Source organism: Pelecanus crispus, chromosome 3, assembly GCF_030463565.1.
Source record: "Pelecanus crispus isolate bPelCri1 chromosome 3, bPelCri1.pri, whole genome shotgun sequence".
NCBI classification, from domain to species: domain Eukaryota; kingdom Metazoa; phylum Chordata; class Aves; order Pelecaniformes; family Pelecanidae; genus Pelecanus; species Pelecanus crispus.
Window position 1 is genome coordinate 121786039 of NC_134645.1, and position 17569 is coordinate 121803607.

At 43.3% G+C, this 17569-nt stretch overlaps 1 protein-coding gene across 1 annotated transcript; it reads left to right on the forward strand.

Annotated features, from left to right (window-relative positions):
• The first annotated feature begins 3912 nt into the window (after nt 1-3912).
• LOC104031626 (b(0,+)-type amino acid transporter 1) lies at nt 3913-15279 on the forward strand. The gene is made up of 7 exons (XM_009483668.2): nt 3913-4024; nt 5029-5778; nt 7360-7493; nt 10332-10461; nt 12524-12648; nt 13089-13176; nt 15046-15279. Exons 2-7 carry the CDS (start codon nt 5035-5037, stop codon nt 15277-15279), a joined length of 1455 nt encoding a protein of 484 aa, XP_009481943.1. The 5' UTR covers nt 3913-4024; nt 5029-5034.
• The last annotated feature ends 2290 nt before the right edge of the window (nt 15280-17569 follow it).

The following is a 17569-nucleotide window of genomic DNA, read 5'->3' on the forward strand; positions in this document are numbered from 1 at the left end:
GCAGCATGGAGAACATGCACTACAACACTAGTAGCTTCCTCCTGAATGCAGTAAGAGAACTAAACAAAATATTCAGTATCTGATTGGCAACATGTGGGATACCAAATACGTTTTCATGCAGAATATCTGGAAAACAAAAGCAAATCTTTTAAAGTTTAATAGGTGCAGAACTGGCATATGCTGAGCCCTTACTGAACGAGAGCGGGGAGCCTTGAGCTCACCTTTCTGCGGCCCCCGCCGCAGGCTGTCTGCAGTCCCAGACAGGAAGCACTAACTCAGCTTACGGTAAGTTCTTGTTTTTTAGATTCCTTCTTAACCCCCTGGGCTCAGATCCGCTATTGTAACATGACAGGGAAAGGCAGTTACTGTCCAAACTTAAACAAGCTCTGTTTCAGTGATTATTCTTCTTGTGAAGCCTAGGGCTGTCATGCATGCTAAAAAATGCCTTTTTTTTTCCCCCATTCTGCTCCCAGTAGCCCAAGCTGGGGTGGTTTTTTTTTGGTTTTTTTTTTTTTTTAATTTTTGCAAGCTGCATCTCACACTGGCATTTTTACAGTCCCAGCCAGAGCTTTAGTGCTGCAAGCCATGCCAGGGGCCCTGGTCCCTTGGGGGCAACTGGGCGCTGCTGGTCCCTGGGTGCACAGGGGCTGACAGCACCACAAAAGGATGTGGTGAGGCCAGGTCATCTCCGGCGGAGCAGAGACCCAGAGCTGTGGTGTTTGGGGGCTCAGATGTGAGAAGTGCTAGGACACACGGGGGAGGTAGAGGCTTAGAGTCAAACGCTATAGGGCACCCCTTCCCCAGGCAGACACCTCTGAATGAGCCCTCTTTCCTTCTCCTGTTTTCACACAGGGCACATGGGACATGTTTTCTCCTGCCCCATTTTTTCTTCCAGGCTCAAGACCTATTTCAGAGCTCCCCTTTCTTAGCCTTTAATTCCTCCCTCCTTTCAAGCAGGCATCTCTACTTATATCACAAATGCAGGTACCAAGATCTGCCTGCAATTGCAGCTCAAAGCCTGCATTTTGGAGGTGAGGATATTCAACTTGGATTTGTGGGTTTCCATGTTCTCAAGTAGAGAAGGGCATTGAACCCGCTTCTTACGTCCTGGATAAATTCTCTAACCCTTAGTTCATCTCATCAAAACTTGGGGTTTGGTTTGGGGTTTTTTTGGTATTTAAAAAAATCAAATCTTGAACCCTGCACAATTTTGTAAATATAATATTGGTGTCTGCCTCTGAAGAAAGTTACCAGCAATGGCTTTGGCCACTCCATCCTCAGATTGTGGGTTATTTTTAATCTCCATTCTGAGATTTGTAACTCTTTCCCAAGTTTGGGACAGGGAAGCCAAGCCCATAACTGTGTTCCAAATACCACTCCTGGGACCTGAAATTAAATATTGCAAAATATTTGCCCACATGTTTTGTCTAGTTCTTACCACTGACATTGGCCTTTACCTTAAATGAGCTTTCTCTAGTCCTTGTAGCTATTGCTGGGGTAAAAATACCCCTAAACGCATTAAGGAGAATTTTCATTCGCGACTCAAGCATACTATTTGTGTTACCTTAATACTGAAGAACTAATACTTATTGTAGGGTTTGGTTTTAATCAGTAATGCAAAATATCAAAACCAAATGTAGAGTGAGCCATGTTTCACTGGACAAAGCTGCCTTATTGTTTTGAGACCAGTAGATGGCAACCACCCATTGCAATGTCAAAGGTAAATGAAAAGTGAGAGTTATTTAAGTAGGGGGTTTATTATGTGACAGCTTGAGCAACACAGTTTTGCTACTCCACATAAGAAGAAAGCAGTACTTTATTTTTACTCCTGCTTATACACGTCTTTTGAAGGGGAGCAGTGAGATGCCCTTTGACATAGCCAGTTTTGACAAATGATAATTGTGACAATCCATTTGACTAAAATCTCTTATGGCTGCTCCTTACTGATGATACCAGTCAAAAAAAGAACAAGCCAATGGAAAAAAAAAATCTAAAGCAATCAGACTGTCTTAGCTTCCACAAGAATAGCCTCAAGTTGTTATAATGATTAATTAGATTCATTATTACTTTAGGTAGAAGCAGTTAGAACTGAGTAACAATGGTCCTGGGATTGGAAATAGACCTCCCTTTAGGAACTGACTGAAGCTATTGATGTACCAGTTAATTAATCCTTGTTATCTGAGAGGTCTTATAGAATTTTTTTTGACATGATCACATTTGAAGAAATTCTGATTCTTTCTACAACATTAGATTAAAAGTTCTCAATTTTGAGGAGGAGGAAATGTAAAGCTTTGAAAAGATCCTCTCAGGCCCTCCAAGAACCTAGCATTTACACTGTAGAAAAGAAGCTCCTTCATTAAAACGGGAGAACAGTTATGGAAATATATCTGTAACCTTACTAGAAGGGTACTTGGCTACTTGTAGTCATATTAACTTTTCCTTTAGCATTGATTTAACTGTATTTGTGAATACATTTTCAGTTAGGATTGGTATACGTAATACATGTATGGATGCACACAGAAGTAGTGTCTATAGTGCAGAAAACCCCAGACCTTTAGAACTCTGAAGGACTCCAGCATTGCCTAACACTGTGATTAGCAATTTTTAAAAGAATATGCTACAAATAGCTAAACCAGCTAACAAGAAGAGCCCTGTCACTTAATAGCAGTAAAACAAAATACTCTGCATTACTGGGATGCCTCCCTCCAAGTTCTCAAGCACTTTGCAAACCATTAACTTGAAATGCATTAACTTGCATCCTTGCAGTACAAGGTGTGTTTATTCTCAGAACTCACAGCTTTGCTAGGAAGACTTAAAAAAGCTACTTGATACAGATAAAGTAATCTTTCACTCTTGTTAAAGCTACAGCTTGATCAGCTGTGAATTTTTATAAGTGACTTTGAAATTAGGAGAAATCCAGCTGGGATCCATTTCCTAGTGAATACCAGTGAGTCGGTATTAGGAATAGCTTCTTGTATCCCTTACAAACCCCCCAAACTTTTCTCATTATTTCCTTCATCTAATAATAAGATTTATACTGTTAAAAAAACCCCTACTCTTTAATGAGTGTCATGGTTTAACCCCAGCTCGCAACTAAGCCCCACACAGCCGCTCGCTCACTCCCCACCACAGTGAGATGGGGGAGAGAATCAGAAGAGTAAACGTGAGAAAACTCGTGGGTTGAGATAAAGACAGTTTAATAGGTAAAGCAAAAGCCGTGCATACAAGCAAAGCAAAACAAGGGATTCATTCACTGCTTCCCATTGGCAGGCAGGTGTTCAGCCATCTCCAGGAAAGCAGGGCTCCATCATCCATAATGGTTACTCAGGAAGACAAACACCAGCCCTCCGAATGTGTCCCCCACCCCTTCCTTCTTCTTCCCCCAGCTTTATATGCTGCACATGACGCCATATGGTGTGGATTATCCCTTGGGTCAGTTGGGGTCAGCTGTCCCAGCTGTGTCCCCTCCCAGCTTGTGCACCCCCAGCCTGCTCGCTGGTGGGGTGGGGTGAGGGGCAGAAAAGGCCTTGACTCTGTGCAAGCACTGCTCAGCAGTAATGCAAACATCCCTGCATTATCAACACCGTTTCAGTTCTTTTTTTGCTTCTTTGAAGAAATTAAAGGCCTTCAGCCTGATGCTAAAATTTGGGCAACTTTATTTGCTTTAGCATGAGAAATTATGTGACTTGTATATATTGTTTTTCTTACAGGCCCATGAGTTTTGCTAAGAGTCCAAGAGTTAATTTTGGACTCTTCTTGCAGAAAACTGCAAAGCTAGTGAGGTGATTTAAAAAAATAAAGCAAGCAAAGAGAAATCTAAATGATTTAGAAGAGAAAGAATTTTTAGACAAACAATAAAAATACTCTTCTGTTTATATTCATGCTTTTTTTAGCTCAAATGGTTGAGGAGGACAGATAGTTTTAAAGATTCAAGGTCTGCTCTTTCCATGAAGGGCTAAGGAAGGTCTCATTCCTGTTTTCTGGTACTTATCACAACAAGTCTGCAAGAGACCACCAAGGACAGTAACTCTCCTTCTTTACAGTTGCAGTCAGTAAAGTTTAGTTTAAGTTCAAAGGAATCCATATGGACATTCCCTTCTGCTCAACACTTCGTACATATCACAGATCACAAAATACACCCTCATGCACTGTAACAATATTCAGATTTAGAGCAGAACCCTTCCCAAAGTGTGAAATTTTACGTGTTAGATATCTAAGTAGGGGTCAGTGACATTTCCAAAAGCTTGTACCTCTACATTTCTCTTGGGTGTGCACTGAAATGTGTATATGATGAGGAGTGACGAAGTCCTCTGAAGATCATGGTCTGGTAAGAATGTGCATACCTCATGTATATTGGCAAAAAGGGCCCATAAAAATGTAATTACAGCCTTTTCACTCTGCTCCTCCTGTGCTTTCTAAAATTTGAAAAAACAGAATTGCCCCCTACAATTGTGCAGAAAAACATTCTCTGGACTATTTTTAGCAGAACATTTCTGTGTCTTTGATTAAGACACTGGAAATTTTCCTCATTGAGCAAAGCAATACCATGTTGGGTGACAGGCTTGTTTGCTCACTTTACAGTGGGGAATGAAAATACGATTGAGCACTAAAGCAGGTGCCTGAGCATTGACTTTTAATCAAAGAGTAAAGTACAGACTTGCATGGGGATTTTTCTTACCTGTTCCTTATTTCGGATGCCATGTGAAGCATAATTTAAAGGAGAGGTAATCAGGGACACAGTCCAGTCAGGTGCTGAGTGGTTCTGAGGTGGTGCTGAATGCTATCCATTACCATTGCTTGCAATGAGATTCAAAGGTAATCAATCTTGGCAGGATCTGAGCCATGGTAAATTGCTAAGATAAGATGGGTAATGGAAGAATGCAAAACACGGAAGGTGAGTTTGTATTTCTTGACAGTGTTCAGCGTGACTTTTGTAATTATTAACTTAACCCTAAAAGCCTGAGATAGTCCTTATTCAAGTGCCTTAGTCTGATTCCATTTCATCTCCTAACAACATCTCCTAACCTTTCCACAATGAGGAAAAGGAAGACAATGGATTCACCTTGTTCGTCCACAGATGTGAGTGAAGGGAAGGAGAAATTAAGACTGAAGCAAGAGGTTGGCCTGATTAGTGGAGTGTCATTAATTGCAGGCACTATGATAGGCTCAGGGATCTTTATGTCCCCTGAGTGGGTGCTACACCATATGGGGAGCCCTGCCAGCAGCCTGCTTATCTGGGCGGCGTGTGGTCTCCTGGCCATGTTTGGAGCCTTGTCGTACGCTGAGCTTGGAACCATAATTAAAGAGTCTGGAGGAGAATATATTTACATCTTGAGGATTTTTGGTTCTTTTCCTGCTTTCCTTTTCGCCTACACTTCTGTTATCCTGGTGAGACCAGCTGGTTTGGCAGCTGTCTGTCTGAGCTTTGCTGAATATGCCGTTGCGCCATTCTACCCAGGATGCTCATCTCCACAGGTTGTTGTCAAATGTACAGCTGCTGCCTGCATCCTGCTTTTAACTATCATCAACTGTCTCAACGTGAGGCTGGCGACGTCTATTATGAACATTTTTACAGCTGCCAAACTCTTGGCTTTGCTGATGATCGTGGTGGGTGGATTGGTGCTGCTTGCCAAGGGACAAACTCAGAGTTTTCAAAATGCTTTTCAAAACACAACTGCAGGTATCGGGGCAGTGGGAGTGGCATTTTACCAGGGACTCTGGTCCTATGATGGGTGGAACAACCTGAACTATGTAACTGAGGAACTGAAGAAGCCTGAGGTGAGTGAGCGAGCTGGGTTTTACTTCCTTAATCCTGCTGTGAATATGTTTGATTCTGTTTATGATTGTGTTAAGAGAGTCAATCAAGGGATTAGAGAATCAAGGAAAGACTACTGAGCTTTCCTCCTGGTTTGTTCTGTCCTCTGGAGCAAGACACCTATGGATGTGTCCAGAAAGGATAAAAATGAGTCCCTAAGCAAAATAACAGCCTACGTACAAGAAAGCACTAAAATACCCCATTGACTGGAAGAAAGGTATTAGGCAGGACTTGGATGCTTTGGGGATGAAGTTTTGTCTTAGTGTTTAGAGGATCTCACTGTAGACAGCTAGATTTATGCAGAAAAGCACTCACTGCTATAATCCATAAAGGTTTCTTAACACCACGTATTCCCTAAAAGACTTGATCCATAATGCATGCATCAAAAACCCACCTCTCTCTCCTCATTGCATGGAGAGGGAACTTCAGAGCAAGCCAAGCCTCGCTGGAGAGGGAATCTAACTCTCTGGATGATCCTTGCCTTTAAATGTCTACTTTTTAGGCATTGTTCTGTCCATGCTATAGGCACCGAAGTAGATCACCTGCATCTCACACCAGCCCTCTCTGTGCCATATTACCTCTTTTCACAGATCAGACACTACAGCAGTGAACAACCCTTTTTTAGAAAGACCTGTGTGAGTGCAGAGTGTGTAGAGTGTACTTTCTACCAGTGCTGCACACAAGATTTTACAGCTTAAATGAAAGTACACAGTTAAATATTAATGTAAATGGCAGCAAAGATCCTAGGGTCATGTGGCACTGTCTCCCACCAGACCGTGAGCACTGATATTCAGACCCTTGCGGGGTAGAGGCAACAACATAAGGAATTGCTGTATCTTGTCCTACGAGGGGAATGGGGAATGCAAAAATTGGTATTTCCAGTTTTTAGATGTATACAGTTGCTCTATGATCACCCTACTATGCTTTTTTTCCAGTGCTTTCAGCCGCATAAGATAATGTTTGCTGATTTTTTTGAGCCTTAAAATGGTTCATGAAGTTCCAAGATAGCATCCTGTCACTAGGAAGAAAAAACCAGCTCCTTCTTAGAGCAAATTTCCCTTGTGCTGTCCAGCTTTGATTTGGCCCTTAGAGCAGTTAAATGTGATGCAACACACACTGGTACTTCATCCATGCCAGTGGGATGTTCGTGGGAAGATGCAGCACACCAGGAGACATAACACACTAGTAACAAATAAATCAATATTAGAGAAATTGGGAAGTATGCAACAGGCATCTTGGGCAGCTACGAGCCAAAGTCTTCTTGATTCAGATTTGGAGGGGTTTTTGTTGGGGTTTTTTGTTTGTTTTTTTTTTTAAAGACTGTCTTTTGAAATGTAGAACCTTACTGTTTGCCTGACATCTTTGGGAGACTGGTGTAAAAACTGCCGTGTGAATCTGGATCTAAGTCTTATTCTGTGGAAAAGCTTAGTGAGCAAAGGAGTTTGAATGAGAGATGTGGGTGGTGGCAAAGACAAAACAAACATAAAAAGCCTAGTGTAGGTATAAATGTGCTGCACCTAACACTCTTGTCATCCCTTTTCCAGGTCACCCTTCCCAGAGCTGTGATGATTGCCATTCCTTTGGTTACATGCCTGTATTTGCTGGTAAACGTGAGCTACTTAGCAGCCATGACTCCAGTTGAACTGCTGTCCTCAGGAGCTGTGGCCGTCACTTGGGGGTGAGCTCTGCTTGTGGCAACACAGCCAATGCAGCCCTGTAAAATATGGCTTGTCTCCTGAGTTTCAGGAGGGTTAGGTGCTGTTCCCAGTGGGAATAACAGCACTGCAATGGTCAGGCCAGGAAGACCTGTCAGGCCATGTTACAGGGAAGCATGCTGCACGTCTCCGCTCTGTCACCTTCAGGGCAGTGGATAGCCTTCCCCCACCAAAGGCCAAGGCTGACCAGCTCTGTCTGGCCCACGGTCTCCCAGGTGCACCTAGGCTGCCAAGATGGGGTGCTCTGCAGCACACCCTTAATCCCCATTCCCATTCATTTCCACTGCGAACCTGTGGCTCCCCTCCAGCTCATGTGTTTCACATGGAAAGTGGCTATAAAGAAGGGTTGAAGTGCACACCAGGAGCATCTCCCCACAGGCAGTGAGGATGCAGAAAGGGTGCATATCCAGACCTGGGGACTGGGAGATGTTCCACATTTTAGATATTTCCAGAAAAGTGGAGAGGACAATGTGCTGCCCCATTAATGCAGAGGCAGTGGAGTAGACTGGGCTTCTGTCCACTTGGCACATGGAAATTAGACCAAACCAGGGTCTTTTGGTTCAGTTTCTCCATCTGTGGGGAAATGGAAGATGACACTGATCTCTGCAACACCTTTGAGAAGGAGAAGTGTTATACATGGGTCGGGTAGCCTTTGTAATTGTGTCTTTAAGTTGGCTTGTGCTTTTCCAGAGTTGCAGAGAACCTATTTGTACCTTTCATCAACCTGAAGTGTTTGGTGGTATTAAACAGACTCTGTGCAAGACAAGTATTTTAGGAAGAGAAGGAAGGGACCTTCATGAGAGATGTAGGCACCATCGACTTCCACCAGAACATCCAACCTTAGTCTAAGTATTTCCAAAGACACAGAACTCATGGTAGCCCTAAATGAGTCATCTGGCAGAAGCGATGACACAGTATATCCAGAGATTATGTTGCTGCTCATCCTCTTCCTAAAAAGTCAGCAGCAGCTTTGCTTCTGTGTGCATTTCACAAGATCTCCAGTTTGAAGATCTGACTGAGCTCTTGCTAGATGTGTTCTCTAATAGCCTTTCATGTCATTATAAGCAGGAGCTTTCAAAGATCTAGTGCTTTGTTTGAACAGGTTACAAAGACTCACTAAGCTGCAGTGTCATGAACTTTCTCTGCACTTCCTTTCCCATCATTCCCGATTAACAAGTTATTTGTGAGCTTCCTCCTTTTAAACACATCTTCTTTTCCTGCCTGATAAACCTTTTCACCCTGTGAGTGCAATTTAGGAAGAAACATTGAACTAGCAACCAGGAAGCTGGGCTCTCAAAAGCTTGGAGAACAAGTAGATAGCCACCAGCTGAGGAGGGCGTAATGGCTGTGGTTCATGAGCAAGAAAAGCAGCTATTCAGGCCATTAAGGAAGGCCAGGAGGAGTATAAAGAAGCCAGAGGAGGACACATCACATTTAAATGCATTTATTCCCCATATAAGAAGAAAACTGCTAGAGAGAAACATTGCTCAGTGGTGCGAGGTGCAGCCACAAAAGGAGCTCGTGAAATCCTCCCCATCGTTTCTTTGGTGCTAGTGATTTAACAGCAACTGCAGATCTCAGTTTGCTTGTAAGAACTTACTCTCAGTAGCCCATGTAGTTCATTTTCAGGGTCCAAACAGCAAAGCACCAATCTCATAAATGCAAAATACACAATTGCTAAAGATTTTATTATTAATTTTGTGGTATATGTTGTTTTCCCTTGAGATCTTGAGGTTATGGAGTCACATGATCATAGGAGATGCCCAGATTCCATCATTTTGAAAAAGGGAAAAAATTTAGTTCTGGTTATTGCAAGTAGTTTAATAGCTTGAAGCCTGAAGGACCATAACCCAGATATTAAGCTTCTAAACTACATTTTTGAAATTCTTGTGGTAGATAAGCTCCTGCCGTGATTTTGGAAAGCCCAACTCTTGATTTTTGAACGTTTGAGATAGGTGATACTAAAAGATACGGCTTAACACCATACAATTCAGATGGAAATATAAAGTGTTGTAAAAAACTTTTCAATTTTGGATTTTTGCCAATCACATGAACAGTATGTTTCTTTGTGTATGTGTGTGTGCACATGTATGTGATAATTACCCCAAATCCCAGCATTTATTACTCAATTAATGTTCTTTATGCTGCTTCATTCCAGAAGACAAGCTTCACTTTTAGGTGAGAAGATTATCATATCTTCCAAATATTTACCCCACACTCTATTTGTAACCCTGCTACTTCTCCTGTTATGGAGAAAGCAAACCATAAATGTCTGAACATGTTGTAGAACCAAACTTCTGAAATTCAAACAATTGCTTTGGCTTACCCCTGATTCACAGAGTAGCAGAAATACATGCATATGGGATTAAAGGGTTAAATTCTTATGCATATTGGGGAAGAGGTTATAATGCAGGCTATTTCTTCAGGTCTGGTGGGAACAGTTTTTCTGTGATTTCCGAGCTAATATTGTTGGCTGTAATAGCAATATCTCCAGGATTTGCGCCACAGCATCTGTACACAAAAAGGGGGTTTTGCCTGTTGTGACAGCTTTGTACACCATTGCAGTGTAGATGGTGTAGATATATATACACCAGGCAGGAAGAAAAGCTGCCTTTTCTGGACAAGACAAAGCTACCAGTGACTAAATATTCTGGGAACTGGAAGAAGGCTTTACATCATTAGGAAAGGTTTGGAAAAATTTCAGTGAGAATAATGGAGAGAAGAAACCTGTCTGGTTCTATGATGAATATTTGATACATCTACGAGCTGGGTGTTATGCTGTGAACTGTTTCTCACCTCAGGGACAAAGTCCTGGGCAGTTGGGCATGGCTCATCTCCCTGTCGGTGGCACTGTCTACGTTTGGTTCATCGAACGGCACGTTCTTTAGCGGAGGCCGCGTGTGCTACATTGCTGCAAGGGAAGGACATATGGTAAGGACAGAAAAAAGGGGGTCTGGCTTGCTTTGAGCAACTTTACCTTCTTGTGACACTAAAGCAGAGAGGAAAACACCATGTATGTTCAACCGGTAGAGTGTTAGCTTTTCAGCGCCTTGTTTCTTGCTCAAAGACTTTCTTCCCCATCTTTTTCAAATGCAATGTATACGTTGTCTCCTGACTTTCTTCTTCAGCCACATAATTCCAGAAAGATACATAATTACATCTAGCCTGAATTTTAAGGACAGCTTTGACATGAACAACTGAAATGCTGCTGTATTGGAGCAGCTGGCACAGGCTCTGGGGTGACCTAGCCAATATACCTGCCAGCGAGGGGAAACCTGGCCGTGCTTGCGTGTTGTAAGGCACCCTTGCTCGCACTGGGAAGGCAGCCCAGCACTGGCAAGCTGCCTTTGCAGGCAATACTGACTACGCAAGCTGGTCTCAGGGGTGTTCCAGCCTTCCCATGGGGTAGTCCAGTTCAGACACAGCGTAGGGTATCTCTGCTCTTCAAGCTTCATAGCAATTACAAGGTGACACTGAGCCTTACATCTACCCTAGCCAGGGTTTTTAATTGGTTTTGTTAGGTGGGGCCAAATCTGGTAGCCCAGCGGAGGTCAGGCTGCTGCAGGTCCATGCTCCCTGGTCCAACTGGTAAGTTGAGCGTGTATTCCCAATAGGCACACACACACGAACACAAGTATACAACATATATATACACATATACATACATATATATACAGATACAGATACATATACATATACAGATCTACACACGGTCTACACACGGCGATGCACTCGGCGCTCACACAAACACTAGCACCAACAGCACCAAGGGTTTCATCTTGTTCCCCTCTCTGGCTGATCAGGGGTCTGTTAGTGGGAAATATATATATGTAAACATATGTACAGCGTGGGTGCCTCCAGCAGCTGGGCTCAGACATTCAGTCTGCCCAGTAGCTGCCCCTGGGTCCCAGTCTCACCAGCTGCTGGTACCTGGGCATACAAGCCCCCAAGGCTGCTGCCCCACTCCATCTTCTGGTATGGACCCCCTCACTAACAGGCACACACCCCCACACCTACCCACACTGCTTCTCCCTCAGTGCTTCAGCTGAGCTGCATTTGTCCTCCTCTGTTCTGAGCAGGCGTGCTGTGTTCCTCATGGACCTATCTGCTTTTTTGGTCCTTCCTCCCCACACCATCTGGCATTTCTGCTCTCAGGTGCGAAGGATACCACTCTGCACCAGCTCCACTCCTTGTACACAGGAGGGAAGCTTTTATGTAGATGAATGCCCAGATTGGTGGAGATGACTGGGTTGGTGGTTACTGGTTTTGGTGGGTACTGGTTTTGGTGATTACTGGTTCCACGGCTTCTCTTCCTGATGACAGTGTCTGCTGTATCGTGGCAAGCTCTGTGCTGAGCAGTTCACAGATGGTCTGAATTTGACCATACCAGACTAAGAGCTGAATGCTTACACCATTTCTCAGACACTCAACGCTAGCAGAAGTGCTTGCATGCTGTTTCGGTTGGAAAGAAAAAAAAGAAGCCTTTCTCATTAAACTTTCCCAATGAACCAAGCAATAAAGAGGCTAATAATTCTCTCCGTGTTCTGGAACAAATCCTGGTTTGCTTTGTGGTTGGTTACATAAATGTTTCACGAGTAGTCCTTGTCTCATTTTCCAGTCAGCCCAAGAGAAGTCAAGTCCCAGAGAGACGTGACAGAGGGCAGAAGAGTGGGACCATGCACATTCCTGATGATGATCAGGAAATCTCTGATTTGACTCAGATGTCTGTCACACTGGTGGTTTGAAAACCTTATCTCGCCTGCCTAAACCGAGCACATATGATATGAAATCAGCGAGACACAATAAAAATATCCTTGAGGGGGGTTTCCATGTTTACACTCCTCGGAGCTGAACTGCTTTTATATTATGATGCTTATTTGGTGATTAAGAGTGTCTCTGGCTGCAGGCAGAGCTCCCACCAGCAGCTGAGGGGGATGAGTAAGGATCTCCGAGTACGTGATATGATGGTATATTGTTTTGCTTTGGCTTTCAGCCAGACATTCTGTCCATGGCTCATGTGCGATGCCTCACACCCTCCCCTGCACTGCTGTTTACATCTGCCATGTCTTTAATAATGATAATATCAGGAAGCTTCACCAGTATTGTGAACTTTTTCAGGTACGTATGTGTAGCGTTTGTTTGCATCCCCTGTGGTCCTGGTTTTTGACATTGCTTTAGAAGTATTTTCTTGTAATAATTTTTTGACCCTGGGCTGTTGCTTTCTAACCAATATTGGGGAGGGGAGGGGGGAAGAAGGAAAAGAAAGAGCTTACGGACCAGCATCTTTGCAATACATGAATGCTTCTGTCACTATATACTTAACTGGATGCGATTCATCCTCATATTGAAATGAATCTGTAATATTCAGATCATTCTAAATTTCTCATTGTTTGTGCTGGAAAGGAAAGGAATGGAAGAACTGCTAAATTTATATCAATATTCTCCTTTTTAATTGGAGATATGAACTTCTAGGATCTGGAAGGCAGGACTGACATTTGTGGATTACCTCACCCCAAATTTCATGCTGTCTTTTTTTCTTTTTCTTTTTTTTCTTCCAGTTTTATAGCATGGTTTTTCTATGGCATGACTATTTCTGGTCTCCTATATTTAAAAATCAAGAAACCAGAGTTGCCAAGATCTTACAAGGTGAAGTAATAACATAAACCCCTCAAACCCTTTTCCTTTACTGCCTAAAAAACTAAAAGGGCATTATGAGAAAACAAAGAGCGCTGGGGTTGGTTGCTTACAGATTTAGTGTGGTTCTCCTGCCTTTTTTTATTTCATGTTTTGTCTCAGCAAAGTCAATGAGGGGCAAGATAGTGTGACTATACAGGCATAAGTCAAGGTTGAATTCGCTGTCTTGCTAAGTTAATAATGCACTGTCTCCTCATTGTGGAAAATATATCTACCATATCCTCTTTTTTTCTAAGAAGTTTAAGAGGAAAATGAAGGATGATTCTGATCAACAGTGCATTCGCCTGTTCATACTCTCAGAGCTCAGTCGCACTCCTCAGAGAGTAGCCCAGGTGTAAGAGCCTTGCAGAGGACAGAAAACTCAGCCAGAATGCCCCAAGTCCTTTGAGATGATGAGGGGACACATTTGTGCCCCACAAAACAGCTAAGTGGAAGGAAATCAGGAGTTACCTGTTTTTTCCCCTGGAGCCATGAGCGAGTTGAGCTGCAGTGCTTCCTCAGCAACTGAGAGAAATATTTTTACAGAAAAAAATCCTAGGAACAGGGGATCATGAGACCGTGAATGCAGAACAGTGACTTTTCCCTGAGACGAGCTGAATGAACATGCTGGTTTTCATGGGGTTCCTCCAGGAGACAGAGGACAGGCTGACACTGCCAGGCTGTGCGAAGCAATATCCAGTGTCCTATGGGCCTTAGCATGAAGGAGAAGAGCAGTGCTCTATTAAGTCATCCAGTCACTGGCTTCTGTGGCTCTGTCCTGAAATTAGGATGCTGGATGAGGACATTAACCCAACTTGTTGGCTGAATGGGCTTTAAGGAAAAGGAGTTCTGTTTCTGCGATAGCGTTTCATACCCTATGTAAAACTCCCGCAGTCCTCCAGGTCAGTCCCCTGAGGATGTCAGCCTGCTGCAGCCTTTGGCTTGATGGCCTAACTCTTTCCTTAACTAGAAGTAGCTCATGTCTGAAGGTTCCAGGTCAGCTGAGAATGTATGCCTGATGTCCTGCAGAATCTGTATGCATGTTGCAGATTTATATTTAAGGGTAAGATTTCCCTTGGTTTGAAAGCAATCATTTTTATTAGCATTGTGCCAAAAGTGTTAGAACAGAGTGCGGAGGGAGCAGGGTGGAGCATCCCACTAAGGCAGATGAAGCCAACGGCAGGTCTTCTCCATGCTTTCATGGGTAAGCATGAACAACATTTCGTTTGGTCTATATCAGTGCTGTTGTGTTGGACAAAAGGCACAAAAGGAAAAATTGGAAAATCCCAGCTAGGACATTCAGTTTTTCACTTTGTTGTGAAATCATCTTGTCTTGTGCATTCACTAGCCTTTGAGGGAGGTTGGCTTCCAATTTAAATGCTTTGTGACCAGACTTATAGAAATAGCCTCTGAGGTTGCCTGTTCACCTATCTGTCAATACATGAATAATCCTTTTTGCCCAAGGGTGTTAAGGTTCAGTTACGTGATTTGTGCATGTTGCTGTGTGTTTTGTCTACAGCTCAGCTTTTGGATGCAAGGTAGTAGGGAGAGCAAGAACAGGCCTGGCACTAAACCCAGCAGTTTGCATCTTCAGGTCTAGGAGGGCAGGGAAGACCAGGGTTTAGGGTGTGTGGCAGTGATGTAGCTCTTGCAGGGATGTTCAACCTTGGAGCGGGGGTGGGCTAGGAAACGGGGTGTCTGGATTAATTTGGATTTCTGAGTAATACCTAAGGATGCAGCAGGGTTTAATCTAAAAAGCCTTCTGCACAAATTTCAGGGTTGTCCAGACCCACAGTGGCCCAGGATTACGTGAATCTTTACACTGATGTTTTGCTTTCGCAGGTCCCAATTGTCATCCCTATAATAGTGCTGGTGGCAGCTGTGTACCTGGTGTTAGCTCCCATCATTGATCAACCCCAAATTGAGATCCTCTACATCGTCCTGTTCATTTTCAGTGGCATCATTCTTTATTTCCCACTGGTTCGCTTCAAGTGTCACCCTCGCTTTTTACAGAAAGTCACTTTACATCTCCAGTTGTTTCTGGAAGTTGCTCCGACCACCAGAGATGCAAACTGAGATAATGTCCTCCTGGCATATGGCTGCCTGCCCCTCATGGTTTATCCCAGCACCTTGGTTTTTAAGGCTTAGAAAATATTTTTCTGTAAAGGAGAATGAGTAGAATGAAAGTGTCACCAAAATGTCTAGCTGACAGAGACTAGAGCCATGACTCTTCACATTTCCTTAAAATTTGGGGGACATGCTTTTCTCATTTTCAGCTCTGCCTTGGCAGAGTATATACAGATTCTGAAGGAATATGTGCTTTTGAATTTTCCATCCCAAGAAGAGCTGTTCATCAAAATCTTAGCTCTTATATTTCAAGGCAACAGGCAACAAAAGACTGACAGAGAAATATTATTCCTATAGCAGGCTGTGACCCTAAGCCATTCCTGGCAATGCCTTTAATTATTTCCACCTAGTTCTGCCCACTGTGACCACAGAGTTTCTCAAATAAATAAAGCACGGGCACACCATGTTCACAACAAAAAACCCTTTTCCACTCAGGTATTCGCTCTGGGAGCATGTTTTTCCCTTGCTTCTTCCAGTCCCAGGTGCACAGTCACAACAGTCCTTTCTCTGTCTCAGTACATGGTTCTACCACATTTCAGCCCTAAATCATCCTACATATCCCATAGAAAAACCTCTCACATGAGACAAGCGCTTTAAAGCTCTGTTAGTTTACTCAGTTGAGAATGCACTTGTCATCTGGGATCCATCCATTTGTGATAAGGACAGAGGCAATGCCACTTAAGTACTGACAGTCACCCAATACCCTTCTTGTAATTCCCCCAAAACCAAATAATTTCTCTTGTGACAAAGTGAGAAAAACAAAAAAAACCCACTACAGCGTATATGCTAGCAAGATACTCTCGTGAATTAAAGAAACCGCACACTGGGCTACATTAGAAGTGTCGCCAGCAGATCAAGGAAATAGTCTCTCAGTGGACTCAACACTGGTGAGGACAGACCTGAAATACTGCATCCAGCATCGAGCCCTGCTTTTCGAGAGGGAGTTGTGAAAACAGCAGAGGTAGGCTCTTCTTGGTAGTGGCAACTAGGGGCAACAGCCACAAGCTGTGGCTTGGGATGTTCAGCCTGGACTTCAAGAAAATTTCTTCACCATGAGGGCAGTGCAACCTTGGAGCAGTGTGCAGGAAGGTGGTGAGATCTCAGTTCTTGTACGTTTTCCACCACTGCCATTTCCACCAATTTCCACGATTCTAAAGGCACAGCACAAAAAAGTCATGGGCTGTGCTCTCACCCACAGCTAACACACTGCAGTTGCTCTTATTTCCCGTTACACTGAGGCTCAACTCTTTTTCTCTTGTTCTAGGAGAAATGGGACCTGTCCTGTCATAGGCTAAAAAGGTCTAGGTGTTAGTCCGTAAAATGTCTTCTTGTGTCCCAAAGTATCTAATGTTACTCAGGTCAACTTCCTGTCAGTGTTTTTCTGCAGATCTGTACCTAACACAGCATTCCTGGAACAGGGTAACTTGATCCAGCCCCTCTCAGAGCTGTGTGTTGATTACAGTCTCATTCTGCATTGCCACCCCTTCTGTTCCTCTGAGCGGTGATACCAGTAGCTACAGAGCTGCAACAACAGTCTTTTTTTCCAGGTGTTAGGTATGATAATGGGACTGGCCAGTTGCTGCTTATCTTCTAAATCCTTAGCTTAAACAATGTGTACGAGGATTTCCTTCCACTGCTTTTTACTGGAGTTGTCAACAAAGGCCAATGAAGGAACAGTTTTCCCTCAATCCTATGACAATGCAAAATTCTTGGGATGCCACCTTGTCTTCCCTCCCAGTATACCTTGATGGAGAGTGTGTACTTAAAGGACTGATGAGCTCAGGAGCTCGAGGTTAACTTCCCACCACTGCCCCACGCTCTTCATCTGATGTCAGGCAAGCTTCTTAAAGGAGCTGCATCTCAGCTACTTGTCTGAAAATGAGGATAATATTATTTCTCTAATTATCATTTTTTTGGAAACAATCTCTATTTCCTACACATACTTATGGAGTCTACCATAAGGGACTGTGCTCTTTTGAAGATCTACAGTCCATATCCAAAAAGTGGGAATTTAAAGGCTTATTTAAAGGCTTATTTAAAGGTTACACAGGCACAATATTTGTGGCTGTCGCCACCTATCCATGCGTATCTAAGTACAATCAGGGTTGGTATTGTCCGCACATAATTCTTGTGGAACAGGAGTTATTACCACTGTTTGATATTATGGGTGTAGTATACTATAGATGATGAGAAGATGAAAAGATTAAGTGTCTTGCTCAGAGGCACACAGGAAACGTGT

Bases quoted from the DNA above. Each gene is read 5' to 3' on its own strand.
- LOC104031626 (XM_009483668.2), top strand. From the start codon at position 5,035: ATGAGGAAAAGGAAGACAATGGATTCACCTTGTTCGTCCACAGATGTG. The intron at 5,779-7,359 runs GTGAGTGAGCGA...TCCCTTTTCCAG, and splicing joins AGGAACTGAAGAAGCCTGAG to GTCACCCTTCCCAGAGCTGT. The intron at 12,649-13,088 runs GTACGTATGTGT...TTTTTCTTCCAG, and splicing joins AGTATTGTGAACTTTTTCAG to TTTTATAGCATGGTTTTTCT.